At 37.3% G+C, this 19,473-nt stretch overlaps 1 protein-coding gene across 1 annotated transcript; it reads right to left on the bottom strand.

Annotated features, from left to right (window-relative positions):
• Window positions 1–912: 912 nt before the first annotated feature.
• LOC119779901 (H-2 class I histocompatibility antigen, Q10 alpha chain-like) lies at window positions 913–18,495 on the bottom strand. Its single transcript, XM_038279748.1, has 9 exons — window positions 18,327–18,495; window positions 6,691–6,963; window positions 6,213–6,503; window positions 5,650–5,934; window positions 4,206–4,331; window positions 3,232–3,267; window positions 2,375–2,413; window positions 1,220–1,249; window positions 913–998 (listed from the first exon to the last, which is right to left on the bottom strand). The coding sequence occupies exons 1-9, from the start codon at window positions 18,379–18,381 to the stop codon at window positions 913–915; spliced, it is 1,221 nt and encodes a 406-aa protein (XP_038135676.1). The 5' UTR covers window positions 18,382–18,495.
• Window positions 18,496–19,473: the final 978 nt, after the last annotated feature.

Raw genomic sequence — 19,473 nt, 5'->3', positions numbered from 1 at the left:
CAGGTATCTTTTTATTTACATCTGTTTATTTAATGGTTTTTCCCAAACTGAGAACCCGAAAAAATATACTGAATGTACATCCTCTACGTAGTGTCTACTTTTATTTAGGAAGATTTTAATATTTTAAGTCTAGTGTTATAAAAAAAACATTTTTTTTTTTCCAGATTAAGACACTTTTTTATGTTTTACTTCAGTGTAAGTCTTTTATGAGGCTGCACCTAGACTGAGTTTTGAATTAACTTTATATGCAGTTGTAGTGTAATATTTTTTGCTTGTTAATCAGAATATGTAGTTGTGGATTAGTTTGTTTACATTTTGTAAACCAAAATGACTGATCCTTTTATGAATGTGTGTCAGTGAAAAAAAATTAAGATTTGTATAAAATAATTGTTTTATAAAGTTTTTTTCCTGTTTACAGGAACAAAGCTACAGATGCATGTGCATTTGGTTTTGTCTACCTTTTTTTATCCTATTTTTTCTGTCTTTAATCCTGTATCACTTTTTTACATATTGAATTTTTCGTTATGTCTTGGTTTCCATTATGGAAAACACTGTACAAACAAATGTTAGATATTTTGAAAGAAATTTGTTTTCTAATTGCACTAGTGCCAGTTTTGTTTTTATGAAATACATCTCACTTTATAACCGCTTTGAGATTAAGATACATGTTTTTTCAACTTGCTCTGGCTGTTTGAAGTACTAGTGAATAACTACAGTTATAAGCAATTAGGACTAATCTTGTTATATGAGTTATGTTAGGTGAAAAAATGTGTTGTTTTTTTTTACTCAAATTCCCATCCCATCCATTTTAACCAAAAGCAGAGCAGATATAAGACTCTCAGCCTAAGGAAGGACACTAGTGAATCCAAAACACAAATCCCATTCTAATGGCTTGGTCGTTCTCCCAACAACTCAGACCATCTGATCTGGAGACCCCTCAGGGACTTCCATTTCTGTGCTGCTGGGGCTGTCGCTCCTCGGAGAGGAATCTCCATTACCTGTAGAAATTAATCAATGTTGTTAAGTAGATACAAAAGCCAATGAATAAATTGGCCTCTTGCTTTTCCTTGCAGGCTTTATTATTAAAGCTGCTTCATCCATCCAACATATCTAAACACCTTTAATCTAAATTCAGATGCATAACGATTGTAATTTATATTTGTAGCCTTCTAAAGCAAGAATCTAGTTAAAGTTTTACAGATTTGATTAAAGAACTTACTTTCATGGCCAGAATCGGCGTGATCAGAGCCTATAAGAAATAGAGAGGTCGTAGATTATTATATGACCTTTGTTAACTTAACTATAAGAAATATAAATATTGTTTCCTTAATTCTTTTAATTCAAAGCATTTCATTTATTCATAGACTGAATATTTATTACCAACAAAACTAATTATGCAACTTAAAATGTACCTACAAACCACAAAAGTCACAGACTTCAGAGTTCAGTAACAACATGCAGGAAAGGTGACAAAGTATAAAAAAAAGAATTTTTTTTAAACTTTTCTAATCCCTTAATTAAGAACTTAATGTCATAAAAATGTATAATACTCCAAACAATTGAAAATATACAGTTTTGTTACTTCCATAATTAACATCATTTAATGTATTAAACTTTTAGTAATTCTGAAGTAACATCTGTAAAATATATTCACATTTCTTTCCCACTAGTTGTTAAATCAGCAATGGATTGAAGTCATGAACAGAGAAGCTCCTTTACAACTCAAACATTATTTGATATTTGCAAGTAAAGGATGAACTAAAATGAACAAGAAACTGGAGATTGTTATCTCTCTCTAATACACAATATATCTTCTAGACTAGGAAGAGTTTCTGATTTCCTTTATAATGAAGCTGTTAATAACTTTGTAAATTTTGCTCTAAAATATTGTAGCATGCATAAACAGAAAATAGTTCAATTTACAAATGCTTACCAGTTATGAGTGGAGTGTTTACGTTCTCAGAACTGCTGCTTCCTGTACGTAAAAATACAAACATGATTTATGCAGACTGAACTGCTTCCATATTTTATTCATTTATTGGACAGTTTTGTAAATTTTCAGCAGGTGTTGTAGTTTACATCTACAAAATGGAATCAGACCGTTTAGCAATAATAATAGGTCAAAGCCAATTCTCCAATCTGTAACAAATAAAATAAACCAACTCTCATCATTAATTCCAATAATTAGGTATAGTTTGAAGCCCTTGTTTGTGAAAATGGGTGACTTGAGCTGGAGTTTTAAAACTTAACCATCTCTCTATTATCTACACATACTGCACTTAACAACTTTTAAGAAAACAACAAGAAATTTTGACCTTTATGCTAAAATTATGTTTTTGGTAACATTTTTAAGATTTAATAAGAGAAAAGTTACCCTGAGTTGGAACACTGGCCCCGCTGTCAGAATCACTGCCTGCAAACAGGGAAAAAAAGATAAATATTTAATAAAAATCCAACTAATGCACTGGGTTTTTCAGTTACTCTAGACAGTCATTTCCAGCACTGCAGCCAATCTACAGAAAAATGGGAGAGGTTAAAGGTGTTAGGATGGCCCAGACATCAACCTTACTGAAATTTTGAGGGGGCATTTTATAAGAATGATTCATACTTTAGTGATTCCCAGAAATTTCAATCAAATGAAGAAACAATGTAAAAAGTGTGGACCAATTTGTTTCAACAAGAACTTGTGAGACTTACTAAGGCAGACAGAACTGTGGGGTTTCGCTGCTAAATGTAACCAGATTTTGAAATCTAATGGTATATCTAGATTTTCACAATACTTTCCAGTTCGGATTTGATTTTAGTTAATGATTACTGATGGTTGGAAACCTTTTTGTGTATCAGTTTGGCAGTAAAGCTTAGATTTAAATAATGTTCTGTGCTAAAAAACAGATGATTCTGGAAACTCCCAATCCATGTACAGTAAGCTTTAATGAACTCCATTTTAACATAACTATTCAAAAAGCTGCACTGAACTACAATCCATTTTGTGATTTTTTTACTCATTACTGTTAAATTTACATCTCCGTCTGCCGATAAAGTTCTGCCGAGATATGTTTTTTGTGAACCGGTGCAGAAAAAATTGACTAATTTTAGTTGAAATATAAAAATCAAGGGAGTAGCAGTGGGGAGGGGATGGGAACCACATTCCATATGCAGAATCCCAATAAGCAGTCTGTCAATTATTGGGTCACTCGCACCAAAAAAAAAAAAAAAAAAAAAAACACTTACCAGGGATGAGGGGGACATGAACTGTTTCAGATTCACCTAAGTTGATAAAAACAAAGAAAACACGATAAATGTTATTGCTGATACAGTTACTACAAGAACAAAATAGATTATTGCTTTTTTAACTGCATCCAGAAGAAACCAATTATTTATTTGTAAATGTAAGAACTAAACACTTTTCTACATGCTAACAAACTAGTGAACTACAACAACAGTCCACTTTTAGGGTAAACATCCACTTTTAAGTAAATGTCCGGGTTTTTGACAGCAACAACTTGAGCACAATGAACTGAATCTTTTGTTTTATTAGACAAGCACCAATATATTCTAATCTGAAATCAATATAAATAAAATACAGCTAATCTATTAAAACAGAAACACATAGCATAATGAAATACAGCATGATATAGCTAAGGGCTTATTAAATCTTCATTATAAATAAACATTTGATAATAAATTGTACATAATCAATGGTATATTAAAAATTGACTTACGTGGCTTATTGATATTCTCTGTGCTTGAACCCGGGCCTACAAATATATAAGACACAGACTCAGCATAGGTTGATACATAAAATTGATCAGTAATCTTTAAAAAAAAGTCAGCATGCCTGAAAATGTTCTGCTTAAATACTGCTTCAAAAGATACTAAGATGTGTGAATTTGTTTCATAGAAATAAAATACTTACTTGAATTTGGGGTATCTTCAGGACAATCTAACAAGAAAGACAAGATTTTATTAAAGTTAATATTTTCTGCTTTCTTTCCATTTTATCATCTGGTATAAACCAAGTATAAAATACTTTTTATTTGTTTAACTGATAGACTTTGACTGAATAGCTGGAGTAGAAATTTGTGTGATTGTGACTCTCAGTAACATTTAACAATAACTTTATTAACTGTTTTTATTACAAAAATTCATCACTTATGAAGCAGTTTGTATTTGGATGCATGTCTTTCACAGGAAAAACATCTTACCAAGTTTTTTTGTCGTCTTTTTAAGGACAAAAAGTACCACAGCGATGACCGCAACCAAGACCCCAACTGCGACACCAATACCAATAATAATGGCATTGTTTCCCTTGTCCTCAAGAAGAGTGTGATCTAAAACAACAACAAAAACTTTGTCAGTTTTAGTTCACTTTGATTAGATCACCTATAGCTTACTTGTAACCAATTAAAATTTAAACTAATATCCATTTAGAATTCATAAGAACAAACCTGTAAAAAAACAAATGAATACCTGCTGGTTCAAATTTATTTATTTTGTTCTTTCAATAAAAATATTTTGGATCAGCCAAAAAAAAAAATCTTTATTTGTAAAGATAACCAGAATTAACTCTAGAAGTAAATATACCATGCTGTTTTTTATTATTAGTTTATTTGTGACTTGTTTGTTTTTTGAGCTGCACAGTGGTACAGTGGGAAGTGTCGGAAGACGGTTGCAGGTTTGATTCCCTGCATGGAGTTTGCGTGTTCTTCCTGAGCATGTGTTGGTTCTCTCTGGGTACTCCGGCTTCCTCCCACAGTCCAAAAACATGACTAGGTTAAATGGATCCCCTAAATTCCCCTTTGGTGTTAGTGTGTGCATGAGTGGTTGTTTGTCCTGTTTGTCTCTGTGTTGCCCTGCGATGGACTGGCGACATGTTCAGGGTCTGTAGACAGCTGGAGATAGGCACCAGCACCCCTCGCGACCCCAGCAGGGATGAGCGTGAAAGAAAATGTGTGGATGTCTGTTTTTTTTGTCTCAAATGGGATATGTTGTGTTAAATATTTGTTTTAAATGTTATGTTTATTTGTAACAGAAAAATCCTCTTAATAAGACCAAAAGGCTTAGAAATAGCAACCTGTGTACAACTAAACTTGGTAGCGCCAGATGCTCTCTGTCATTGTCTGTATTGGCAAGCCACACAGTCCTGAGAAGTTGAATCAGTGTTACATGGCCTTATTCATCTATAGATGTTGGCTCTTACTGTGGCTATTTGTGGTCTCAAAGTTTTAGAAATGGTTTGAAACTATGTCAGCAGTTCTTTCTGCTGTTAGCTGTACGAATAATAGAGTATGATGTATCACTTTCTTTAGATATGATATTTTATGTTGCTTCGTGCTGTGGGAAAGGTATGCTAATGGCTTTTATAGGTCTGTCAGTAAAGTAAGCTGTATTGTGGTGATCATTCTGCATGGCTTTCATCAAAAATATGTTTAAAAATACCTGATCTTCTGTGTTAATCTACTGATGAAGGTTTTTTTTTCACTTTTGACAAGTCACCTGCAAATTGTCTTGTTTTCTACAGGCTATCGATACAGTGGGAAGGCAGTATTCTGGAAGCTGATATGAGGGTTGAAAACTTGGTAGATCAACCAACAACTACTTAGATTTTAAACTCTAGTATACGACAGCACATCAAAAATAATTTCTCACCCCATTTATTTTCTTCATGCAAATCAGAGCCAGGATGGTTGACCTCACAGGTGTAGGTGGAAAAATCAGACTTCAAAATCTCTACATGGAGTTTTTGCTGAAAGGTGTCATCATGGTTTGGAAGAACCCCAGATTTCTGCAGCCCGTCATCCTTGTTCAGGACACGTCCATTTCTTTTGATTTCCATAATGATGTCTTTGGGGTAGAAGCCGGTGGCCAGACAGGTCAAGATGACGTTTGATTCAGTTTTGGCCTTTCGTGTGAACATGTGCACAATGGGTTTTGCTTAAAACACACAATAACATATGGATCAGCAGGGAGGCAATTTAACCGTCATACAATTTAAATGTTCTCCATTTTATCTGACCAATATTCTAAAGTTAGTTATCCATTAATTAAATGCTGCATTACCTTATCTTTCACACCTATGTTTACTTTAAACGTAATTTAAGATACTTATGTTTTCATTTAATACCAAAGATCTCTCTATCATTGACATTTTAAAAGGTATATTGAAGAGAACAATCATACATATATGAAGGCATGTTTTATAATATACATACTGGCGTTTTTAAGCTGTTCTTTCCCATAGTCTCTGAACTTGCTCATCCACTCCATACACTCCTTCTCCAAGTAGCCCTTGGTGTATTCCTTCAGGACCTGGACCTCATCCCACTTCCTCTTGGTTTCCAATGCTGCTGTAATTGGAGCAACCCAAACCTGTTTGTCATCATCGAAGGACAGAAAGTCCTTTCCATCATAATTGTACATGTCCATCCCACGGACAAACTTCAGAGAGCCGTCGGGCTGAGTTTCACCCACACAGCCGTGCATCCACTGAAGAATATGGGTATCTGTTGGAAAACAACACAGGAAAATCTAATTAATATGGAAAAATGATTTTCATTCAAAATTAGAAAGGAAATAAACTAAAATGTGTTTTCTAGTAAAAGTAATAGTGTTTGGATAAGGCATTTATTTACAATAAGTTTTATGATTTTTATCATTGATTATAGATACTTTAAACTCCTCAGATCTTACCAGTGTCATTCTGTCTCATTCGTTTCATCAAAATGTCGATGTTGACCTTGAACCATTGCTCCTTGCTCTTTCTGGACTGGGTGCCTTTGTCCCAGTACTCTTTTTCAAGGTGATCTGCCATCCATTGCTGTTTGGGAACCTTCTTTTGGTGTTCGCTGTCATAGTAATCAATCATTCGGTTATCCAGCAAACCCATAGCGGTGAACTCATGTAGCCCCGGGAGAGTGACAGGTTTGGAGAAGGCCGTGTAGATGTAAGTGAGGGAGTGCAATTCTGGAAGACATGAGACAGAAAAATAAGGATGGGAATTATTTGTTAATGATAAGATATGATAACATTTAGGCTTAAAATTCTAAATAAATTAACTCAATTACAGCAAATGAACCACAGCAGTTAAATCCTGATTATTGCTCAGCCAAACACAGCTTGATTCATATCAGCTTATCTCGGAAACAAAATTAAAAGAGAGAATTGAGAGGAATTCATATTGTGATGGCCAAACCCATGGCCTTCACCTTTATTTATTAATTCGTACACATACTTTAATTTGCAATAAAAAATTATTCAAAGTTCAAATACATGCGTTACATTTGAAAGCACGCACATTTAGTTCACATGTTTGATCCACTTATTGAAATTTTCTTGTCACTAATCTTTGTTTCCTACCTTCCATGGTGGAGTTTGGCCAGAATAGAGATGGCAGCAAGGGCTCAGATCTGCTAAATGAAGGAGGGGAAATTGGACTGTTCCACCAGCGGCTGCTAAAATGGGGGGATTTGAATTTTCCTTATTTTTCTCTCTTTTGTTTTTTTTTTTGCATTTTAATTTGAAGTTTTTTTTGCAGCTGGTGTGTTTTCATTTCTTGTATATTAGTTTATTGCCAAACCTAACTGTACTGCTGTGTTTAGCTATTTGTTATTGTTTGACAATCGGATGATCGGTCTGATCATCCAGTGTGTATATATATATACCCTTATGTGTCATTTCTTTGTAAGATTAGTTATGTTTGGTTATGTAGTCAGTTAGTTTGTCTTTTTGATTGACCTCTTGTCAATCAATCAAAATACTTTTTGTAAGTTTTTTTTTTTTTTTTTTGGTTAAAAATGAAAACCTTGTTTTTGAATTAATCCCTGTGACTCCTCATTCTTTTTACCTGTCCCTTTTAATAGCCATATACATTTTCCTCATCAACATCGGGTCAAAAGACAAAATGTCACACTGTTCTTGTAGAAATAAAAATGTCATCCAAAAAACTTACATAACAAAAAAATGTCTAAAAATAATATACCAAACGCTCCATAGAATGGAGCAATTCAAGGCTGCTGGTGCTCAGTCCTGATCTTGAGACACTTTAAATGAGTGTCTCCTAAATTCCAACCCAAATTTGATGCAAATCAATTACTTATCCGTAATGTTGCTGGGTTATCGGTGCCTCTTAGACTGCGGCGGAACAAGAAGGGGGCCAGGGGTGTTAATGTCTCTCCTTTGCCTATCATTGGCCACCCCTACCAGCTGATATATTATTTCCAGTGAAACATATTGTACCTCCTTTGTTTTAGAGGGGAACAAGCAAACCAGAAGGTTTGCTCTAAACCAGCAGGGGGCAGCAGTGATACTCTCAGAATGTCCTAACAAGGGGATTTCTCAGTTGTTAGTAAATTATTCTCAACACCATTGTAGGAGCAGATTATGAATTTCTGTATTCCAAATGGTTTGGGTCACATGATCTGTCAGCTGTCTACATAAGTATGATCCGGTGTTGATGAGGACAGGTGTGTTCCACCCGAAATGGGGAAACAGTTTTTGACCGCAACGCAACGCAATACTACCGATACAGAAGTGAAAGCTATGTGGATCGCAGAAACAATGTATGCGGTGTTATTGTCAACATTGCCGAGTCATGGAAATAAATGGATTACCTTGACTAACATCAAGGACGGTTCTCATTTCGATTAAGCGGCTAAGTAATCGGCGTGTCAACTTTACCCTGGTGTACCACCTCAGGGGCTTAAAGCTTTGGCTTAGCCTCTATACAAAAAGTCAAAAACTGTTTATGACAAGAACTGATCGTGGAGAAGGAACTTTGGATGGCGTTTGTCTACGACGAGGGACGCAGATGGAGCCTGTGTGTTGGGAACGGAGCGTCAGCTGATTGGCATCAGCTCATCTGCAGCCTGGGGTGACGTCGGACAGGATCGGCGTTTAGGAGGACACCTTGGATTTCCTCTTGCTGGATTTGAAATGCACGCATCGTATGTGTAGTGCTACAATTAGTAAGATGGCCATCTGAATCTAAATCTAAACCTGTGCACACATAATGGCATAAATCCAATGCATTGGTTGCTGAAGTGGAGGAACAATTAACTTTGTATCAATTAACTGGTTGCAATCTATTGACTGACGGACTTTTATTATGGAGGATTGCATAGCGGACGTGGATTTACCAGCAGGTGCTAGTGCGCCATCTACTGCTGACAAACAGGACCTTCTGACCAGCAGTTGTGACACACAAATGGGCAAACGAGTGGTTAAACTTTCTGCTAAAGCAATTGCCAATCGGTTAGATCGGTTGCAAGCTGATAGAAAGGCTAATCTAAATAAAGCTAGCAATTTAAAGGAAAAGATACAAGAGTTGATGCAAAATGGTTTGGTATCAGAAGTTCGAACGTTTCTTGATGGTTACATTGACTTGTGTGTTGAAATAAGATGCATACATGATTCATTAATGAATTTATTGCCGGTTGAGGAGAAAGAAAAACATGAAATATGGTTTAAAGCAAAAATGTTGTTCACTGATGAATTTGCTGAAAAGGTGAAAAGGTGGGTTAAATCAAAAGAAGATGATGAACTTAAAAACGAAAGTATTGGTCATTTAAATATTGGTGCTGATATTAATCATGATGGGTTGGATAACGATGATATTAGGCCTAATGATAGTGTTTCTAATGTGTGTAAACATTATAGTAAAAGTGTTACCAGCAATCGGTCAAGTACAACTTCCTCTGCACAAATAAAAGCTGCAGCAGAGCGTGCTGCACTGGTTGCAAGACTGGCTGTTTTGAAGGAACGTCATGCACTGGAGGAACAGGAGCAACTGATAAAAAGGAAAAAGGAACAGCTTGAGCTAGAAACTGAGCTAGCTGCGTCTACTGCAAAGTTGGCAGTTCTGCAGGCTTCTGATGAACAGTGTCTTTCCCGTGCACCAACTGACGGAATGAACTCTTATTTTGAAAGGCAAAAAATGAAACTCACATCAGATAAAACTCTTAATGCCATGGTAAAGGATTATTATCCTGCAGCATGCAAAGTGATGCAGCAAAGAAATGCAGTACCAACACCAACCAAACTGGAAACAATAGATGTGCGACCAAAACGGACTGAAATGAAACATTCTGTGAGCAAGCAGCATTTTGATGCACATGATCAAATGGACTTAGAAAAATCATATGTTTTACAACATGATGTAAAAACTTCTTGTGAAAATCAAACCAGACAAAGAATAAGTCATCAAACTGATCAAGTTCAAAATGGAGACGTTGTCACTATTATGCATAAGCAAAATGAAATAACTGCTGCACTTGTGCATCAACAGCGTCTACTGTCTTTACCACCACGAGACATTCCAGTGTTTGAAGGAGATCCATTTCAATATAAAGCTTTCATTAAAGCGTTTGAACATGGAGTGGAAAACAAAGCCAGTAAAGCTGACTGTCTGTATTATTTGGAGCAATTCACTGCAGGACAGCCTAAGGAACTGGTCCGCAGCTGCCAACATATGGATCCTGAACGTGGCTACATTGTAGCAAAAGGTCTTCTGCAGGACCATTTTGGAAATGAATACAAAATAGCAACTGCTTATATAAACAAAGCTCTGAACTGGCCATCAATAAAATCAGAGGATGTTAAAGCTCTACAAGCTTATGCTTTGTTTCTACGAGGATGTTGCAATGTGATGGAAGAACTTCATTATATGCAGGAGTTGGATATGCCAAATAACATGAAAATGGTCCTTTCCAAGCTTCCATACAAACTCAGAGAGAGATGGAGAGCTGTTGCTCATGATATTTTGGAATCATATGACCACAGAGCTCATTTTATTGATCTGGTTGTATTTCTGGAGAAACATGTGAGGATCTTGTCTGATCCAATTTTTGGTGACATTGAAGTGTATGCACCACAACATACAGCTGGCCTGAGGTCTTCCAGCAGCTTCAAGCTACAGTCAAGAATCAGAAGTAAAGGGAGTAGTTTTTCTACCACAGCAACATCAGTGGATTACTCTGAAGATGGATCAAAGACACAAAAGCCATACTGTCATTGTTGTTCATGTGCTCACCTTATAAATAAATGCCAACAGTTCAAAAACAAGAAACACAGAGAGAAAATCCGTCTTTTGAAGGACAAAGGGATTTGTTTTGGATGCTTGTGTACTGGTCACATCAGCAGAGATTGTAATAAACGTTTAATCTGTGAAATTTGTGATCAACTACACCCAACTGTTTTGCATATTCCAAAAGCAAATTCTGAGCCTGAACCAATAAAAGAGCCAACAGGAGTCAAACCATCAACTCTTCCCCAGACATGTGGACATACAGGGGCCGGAAAGAGTCGCTGTATTCTGTCAATCATTCCAGTACAAGTAAAGTCAGCCAAGGGAGTGAATGTCATACAGACATACGCTCTTTTAGATCCTGGTAGTACGGCTACATTTTGTTCAGAACAGCTTATGCAAAGATTAAACATCACAGGGAAAAGGAATAACTTTCTCTTAAAAACAATGGGGCAGGAAAAGGTTGTTACTGCTTATTCATTGTCTGGCATTGAGGTATCAGGGTTGAATGGAAACAACTTTTATCCTCTGCCAGAAGTCCTTACGCAGAAGCAAATGCCAGTCACTTCAGATAATATTGTTACTGCTGGAGAAATAGAAAGATGGCCCTATTTGTCAAAGGTTCAAATCCCCACCATAAAGGCCAAAGTTGACTTGTTGATAGGAACCAACGCTCCCAAGATATTAGAGCCTTGGGAAGTGGTCAACAGTTGTGGAGAGGGCCCATATGCTCTAAGGACAGTGTTGGGCTGGGTGATAAATGGTCCATTAAATGAAGATGGAAATAACAGCAGCACCGAAGTGAAGCCGCGTTCTGTTCAAGTGAACAAAATCTCTGTATCTAACTTGGAGTTCCTGCTCAACAATCAGTATGACCATGACTTCAATGAGAAAACCTCAGAGAAAAGTGAAATGTCAAGAGAAGACATTCGTTTTATGGAAATCATGGAATCCTCTTCAACTTTACAGGATAAGAAATATTGTCTAAAACTGCCCTTTAAGAACACAGATGCTATGCTACCAAATAGCTACTCTGTAGCCAAGCAGAGGATACTTGGATTAAGAAGGAGGTTTGTAAATGACTCTCGACTTCATAAGGAATATTCAAGTTGCCTCCAGGATGTCATTAAAAAGAGTTATGCCGAGCAAGTACCAGATCAACAGTTGAAAGGTACAGTTGGGAAAGTATGGTACATTCCTCACCATGGTGTTTTTCACCCAAAAAAAGGTTCGTTAAGAGTGGTGTTTGATTGTGGAGCCACTTATCAAGGAACATCATTAAATAAAGAACTGCTACAAGGACCGAACCTTACCAGTTCCTTGCTTGGAGTACTCCTTCGCTTCAGGCAGGAGCCTGTAGCATTTATGGGTGACATTCAAGCCATGTTCCATCAGGTGAAGGTTGCAGAACAAGACAGAGACTTTCTGCGCTTTCTCTGGTGGCCAGAAGGAGACATCAGCAGAGAACTGAAAGTCTACAGAATGACTGTGCACTTGTTTGGAGCCGTTTCCTCTCCAAGTTGCGCTAGCTATGCGCTAAAGAAAACTGCAGATGACAACAAAGATGATTTTTCTGATCAAGCTGTTCTTGCTGTCAAGCAAAACTTTTATGTTGATGACTGTCTGATGAGTTTGGGTTCTGAGGAAGAGGCCATAAAAATGGTGAATGAACTAAATGCTCTCTGTAAAAGAGGTGGATTTCAGTTGGAGAAATGGATCAGTAACAGTCGAGCAGTGTTGCAGTCTATCCCAGAAGAACACTGGGCAAAGGATTTAAAAGAGCTCAATTTGGATCGCGATGACCTCCCAGCTGAAAAAGCTTTAGGTCTACTGTGGTGTGTTGAGTCAGACTCCTTCAGATTTAAGATGGAGATGAAACGTCAGTCTCCAACCAGACATGGCATGCTGTCCATCACCAGTTCAGTATACGATCCTTTGGGTTTTCTGTCTCCAGCCATCCTACCTGCTAAGATGATGCAGCAAGAGCTCTGTAGGAGGAGCTGTGGATGGGATGATGTCATCCCACTGGATATTTTAAAACGGTGGGAACAGTGGTTGGAGGAGGTCAAGTTACTGGCTTCATTCAAAGTAGCAAGATGTATGAAACCAAAAGATTTTGGGAACCTCAAATACTGCCAGTTACATCATTTCGCTGATGCCAGTAAAGATGGCTATGGAACTGTAACATACATCCGGTTGAAAGACAACAAGGATCATATTAATGTAGCTTTCTTACTAGGAAAGGCCAGAGTGGCGCCTTTAAAAACTGTGACGATCCCAAGACTGGAACTTACAGCCGCAGTTTTGGCTGCCAGAGTGGACGTGATGCTAAAGGCAGAGCTTCAAATGCAGCTGGATGAATCTGTGTTTTGGACGGACAGTACATCAGTTCTGAAATACATCAACAATGAGGATAAACGTTTCCAAACCTTTGTGGCAAATCGGATCTCAACAATAAGAGAGATTTCAAGCCCTTCCCAATGGAGGCATGTTGGTTCCAATTACAACCCAGCCGATGCTGCATCAAGGGGAATGAAACCGACCCGTTTTCTGACTAACCACATTTGGATTGAGGGCCCCAGCTTTCTTTGGAAGCCTGAGGGATTCTGGCCAGAGAATCCTGTTGATAATAAGATGGACTCCAATGATCCAGAGCTCAAAAGGGATGCTCTTGTGAACTGTGCTGCCACTGATTCAATTAAGCCCACTGATTTTCTTATTAACTACTTTTCCGAATGGAGGAAACTCAAGATTTCTGTTGCCTGGTTTCTCAGACTGAAAACCCATTTGTTGCAGCTCATTCGACAAACAGCTCATCTGAAAGACCCTGATCTTAATAATGGGCAAGTGAAAGGAAAAAAGGCTGCAGTGACATCAAAGGGCAACGCCTTAAAGCCCAAGGATCTGTTGGAAGCTGAGTTGGCCATTGTACGCTATTGTCAGCAGCAGAGGTTCGAAAATGAATTTTCCTGCTTGCTGTCCAAGACTGGAACAGTAAGCAGACAGAGTTCCATCTATAAACTGGACCCTATGTTGGATAATGGGCTGTTGAGAGTTGGAGGAAGGTTAAGTAAAGGAGCAATGCCCATGGAAGAAAAACACCCTCTTATTCTCTCTAAAGATCAGCATATCTCCAGGCTCATTCTTAAACATATTCATCAGTTGTTGGGACACAGTGGACGAAACCATACTCTGTCAACTCTTAGGAGGAAATATTGGATCACCAATGCAAATGCAGCAGTGAGAAAAATCATATCTGAATGCCGCAATTGCAGACGTTTTAATGGGAGAGCTTTGGAGCAGAAGATGGCGGATCTTCCAAAAGAGAGACTTGTTCCTGATTTGCCTCCATTTACAAATGTTGGAGTGGATTATTTTGGACCTGTTGAAATCAAGCAAGGCAGAAAACAATGCAAACGATATGGTGTGATATTCACCTGTATGACGAGCAGAGCAATACCCTTGGAAGTAGCAAACTCCCTCGAAACAGATGCCTGCATCAATGCAATACGTCGTTTTATCAGCAGAAGGGGTCAAGCTGTTCGCATCAGGTCGGACAATGGGACAAATTTTGTTGGAGCCGAACGGGAGTTGAGGCAAGCTCTCGCTTCATTGGATCATAAACGGATTCAAGATGCTCTTACTCCATCTGGAGTTGAATGGAGTTTCAATCCACCAGCAGGATCCCATCATGGTGGAGTCTGGGAACGTATAATACGCCTTGTTAGGCGCATCCTCAACTCCGATTTAAGACAGCAACGATTGGATGACGATGGACTTCATACTGTTATGTGTGAAATAGAGGCCATATTGAATGATCGTCCAATAACAAGGCTATCAGATGAGCCAAATGACTTGGAACCTCTCACACCAAATCATCTACTGCTACTAAAAGGAAAACCTGCCTTACCACCTGGGCTGTTTGAACCGTCAGATATGTATGTGAAGCGTCGTCGGAGACAAGTTCAATACATCTCAGATTTATTTTGGAAACGCTGGATCAAGGAGTATTTGCCCCTATTGCAAGAAAGACAGAAGTGGAATCAACAGAAGCAAAATTTGAAATCTGGAGATGTCGTCGTCATCATGGATTCATCTGCCCCACGTGGATCCTGGCCTCTTGCTAAAGTAATATCGGTTTTCTCTGATAAAAAAGGCATGGTGCGATCTGTAAAACTGCAGACAAAGAACAATATCATTGAAAGACCTTTTACCAAACTTTGTTTGATACAGGGGGTGTAAATCAACAGTTATGTATTCATTTGCTCCTATTGTTATTGTATATAATTGTTATGTCTGCCTGCCATAACAATTAGGGGCCGGTGTGTAGGAGCAGATTATGAATTTCTGTATTCCAAATGGTTTGGGTCACATGATCTGTCAGCTGTCTACATAAGTATGATCCGGTGTTGATGAGGACAGGTGTGTTCCACCCGAAATGGGGAAACAGTTTTTGACCGCAACGCAAACGCAACGCAATACTACCGATACAGAAGTGAAAGCTATGTGGATCGCAGAAACAATGTATGCGGTGTTATTGTCAACATTGCCGAGTCATGGAAATAATTGATTGATAATGGATTACCTGCACTAACATCAAGGACGGTTCTCATTTCAATTAAGCGGCTAAGTAATCGGCGTGTCAACTTTACCCTGGTGTACCACCTCAGGGGCTTAAAGCTTTGGCTTAGCCTCTATAACCATAATAGCATTAAAAAAGGTGAAATAGGACCTCTTGCTCTTTTCAGAACAAGGTTTTTGGGCTTTATGGGAAAGAAGGGAAACTTATGAGTCTGTATGCTCACCAAGGAGTCTTCTATGTCATTAAAGATAAACAACAACCCAGTCAGTACATATATAATGCAGAACCATAATCGACTTAGACATAGATTTGCATCAGCTTCAACCGAATCAGACCTCTCATCACTCATTAATTAGTAAATTATATATACTCTGCTTGTTCATTTTCCTGTTGGTACTGTGCTATTAGAGTAGACTGACATTAAAATAGTTTTGGCCTCAATAAGTTTTCGGCCACACCTCTGCCCAGTTTTTCATGCCTGACCAGTGCCACCCTAATGAGCATTTCATGGCTCTGCCACTGCTCTTAGAAAGACTCCAAGATGCGTCTGACACAGGATGTGCTTTGAAACAGCAGAAATCTAACAAATATTCATATCAACAATCCACCAGAACCCACAGACCCCTGTATAATAGTCAAAACCTTTTCAGAAAAACAAAACAACACTCCACTTGTCTCAGGTTTAAGCCTGTTATGTGATTATTTGACACTGACTGTTTTCTACTGACCATCCATCAGTTTAATGCTTTTTTCATCAGGAACCTATAAAATGGACTCAGTTTAAGGTAGAAAAAAGTTCTTATGTAACTTCAATAAATAATTATTAGTAGGCAAAGAGTAATACTGGATTTAATCAGCAGTTATTGTCATATTGCAAAATAAACAGGAAAAAAGCTACATTCACTGGATATGGATTTATTTCAGAACAAAAACAAAAAAACGTAATTAATGTTTGCATCCACTGTGATGGGGGGTGCTGTCTGACATGTTTTAAGCTGATGGCCACACCTTTATTCGGTTTACTTGTAATAATTAAAGTCATCTAACCTGATTCGTTTGAGGAAAACGTCTGTTTTAAAAATAAAAACTAGTTTTAAAAGAATATTCTAAACCCTACAGGGAGAGAAACAATAAAGCAATCATTGGCTCAGGAAATATCATCTCCAAATATGAGAAAAGATTATAATCCATATGGTAAAAGAGATCTCACAAAAACTTGTCCACTCTGCTATTATGGCTTTGAATAAACTGAAGTTCTTCTCTAAGATCTGATGCATTGATCATAGCAAAACGAAGGCTCAATGTAAAAACCTAACTTCTGATTTTGTCTTTGAAACGGACTGGAAACGGAATCAATTGGCACTGTCATCCTCTTCTGTTTACAAAACTAAATAAAAACCAAGAACAAAACTTGAAGATTCAATAAATAATATTAGATGGGATTTTGTTTGCCTTGTAGGCATGGTTTAAACACTTATTTAAATGAAAAACTTGGCTTCAGGTAATCAACTGTGCTGTTTATCCCATACAACCTGGAACATTGTTTAGTTATAATGTTCCAAATCACTCAAAATATGAATATTTTCCATGGAGAGCATTAAAGAAAAAAAAATGATAAGAGATTATCTGGCTCTCAACGTTTGGTGGGTTCAACAACCAGTAAAATACCCTTTAGATCCACGGCGGTGGGATCTTAAATAAAAGATAAAGGCATAAATTAAAGACTACCATAATGACTGGTTCTCTTTTCTCTTCATATTACTGTTGGGTGTTTTTATGAGGCTCGTTTGTGCAGATCAAATTGTCCCTCTTGGGTAATAAAGTTTACCTTTGACCCCTTAGGATTGTTACTCCCTAATGTAGATGGTTTTCTTTGCTTCCTGAACGCTGTAACTGATATGTTTTCACAGACCAGTAAATGCATCTGTTGGCTTTTTCAGCCCTTTGATCAACTACCAATGATTTTAAATGAGTTTTTGTTCTTCCATATCAGTAAAAACAACAGATTTATGATATTGTTCAAAGGTTGTTTTTTTTTATTATCAACTTTCCAACTGTGTGTATCTGTTTATCTTCAGTCCATTTTTCAATCCTGATGTCTTCATCATGTAAAAGTTATCTCTCCAATGTTGTCTGGCAGGTTTTAACCTGTCCGCCACACCTTTATTGTGTTTCCTTATAACTATCAAAATGCATTTATGGCTTCCTGGAACAGCTCTTTATGTCACGGTGGAGGAAAATCTGTGAAATTTAAATATATATTTCTGTCTCCTAGAAGATTAACAAGTAAAATGGTCATAGTATGGGTACTATACCCATGCTATGACAAAATGGAGGTGTTTGTCTATGATCCAAATGTAGGTGTTTTTCTAGTGCCTCGTTTATATACTAAAACAATTATAAAGATATTACATCTGAATTTATTAGATTATGAGGTAGGGAATCATATTGATCATTTACTATAAGTATTAACACTGAAGTAATGAACAGGAACAATGGTGGCACTCAGGTGAATTTTCTTGGGTATTTCAGATGACTGAATTTTGTCCACAGCAGGATTGTTTCCATTTTATAAACTAAATCTATATCACTAAACCTTACACAAATATATTTTCAAAGTTTAACAGAAAAACAACAACCGAGGATTCACGACAAACCGCACTAACACTTTTGCTTTCACTTTTAAAAACATGAAGTTAATGTCAAAATAAAACCTCAACTTACCACTGTTCACTGTCAGCCCGGTCCCCAAAAGGACCAAAATGGTGAGAAGAGACATTCTGAACCCAAATCAGGTTCTGGTGTTCGAGTAGAACCTCTTATGCCCTGTTGTTGGAAGGCACTCCTCTCTGTGTTGCTCTAGATTCAGACCTGCTAGACTGGTTGGTAGGATTACAGGTGTTGTTTTTAATCATTGCCATGGTGCTTTCAGGGACCGTTGTCAGTTAGACAACTTTTGCTTTGCTTATAAAATTCTTACTTGAACCACTTCCACATCAGCCTCAACAAATTAAAGTTTCAGTAAACATATTTTCAGGTACCTGCTAGTTTAATACACACACCACAATTTTTTTTTAAACATTTTAATTTATTTATGCAACTTTGACACATGATCAGCTGGTTTTGGTTACATGAAAAAGTCAATTGTTGCAGTCATAAAAAGCGCTCAATTTATCAAATATGTCAAGTTAAATAATTGCTACAGCATCAGAAATCATCTTGGACAGCAGAAAATGTGGAACAAAAAAAAAAAAAAATCTTTAGATAAGAAAAAATACTTTTACAGCCTTATTTCATCACTTAATAATCCAAATCAATGATTAAAAAACATATATGTTGGCCGAACGTTCGTCCCAACCTCTAAATCTCTCAATCACTATATATTGAACTCAGTTAACTGACCGTTCGGATAGATGATCACTAATTAGGCTGTCAGGTAGCAACAGCGAAAACAAATCCCATAATGCTCCGCGAGGAGAGCTCTCCACGCAAAGCATTCTGGGATATATCTGCTCATTTGGTGACCATGGATGATCACTATATTTAATTTCGAGTTTACTAGTTTTTCATCCACTAGACGTTTAGACACTCATTTAAAATGGCCTAACCACTATATAGTGCCCTATATAGTGGTTAGGGCGGACATTCAGACACAGCCATCGTCTTTTTGCATGACAATTGGGTTCCTTATTATTTAAAGCTACAGTGTGTAATAATTACAGGGATATGAAGTCAGAAATGGAATATATTATACATAACTATGTTATTTATTATCACCTATGAGCTCAGCCTTTTAACCATAATATTTGCGTTGCCTTAGAATTCGTTATTTATAATTACATAGGAGCGGGTCTCGCAGCCATGGAGGCAG

Source organism: Cyprinodon tularosa, unplaced genomic scaffold (genome assembly GCF_016077235.1).
Source record: "Cyprinodon tularosa strain WSP-4 unplaced genomic scaffold, ASM1607723v1 ctg153, whole genome shotgun sequence".
Lineage (NCBI taxonomy): Eukaryota > Metazoa > Chordata > Actinopteri > Cyprinodontiformes > Cyprinodontidae > Cyprinodon > Cyprinodon tularosa.
Note: the sequence above shows the minus strand (reverse complement) of the source record. Positions and strands in the feature narration are given on the sequence as shown.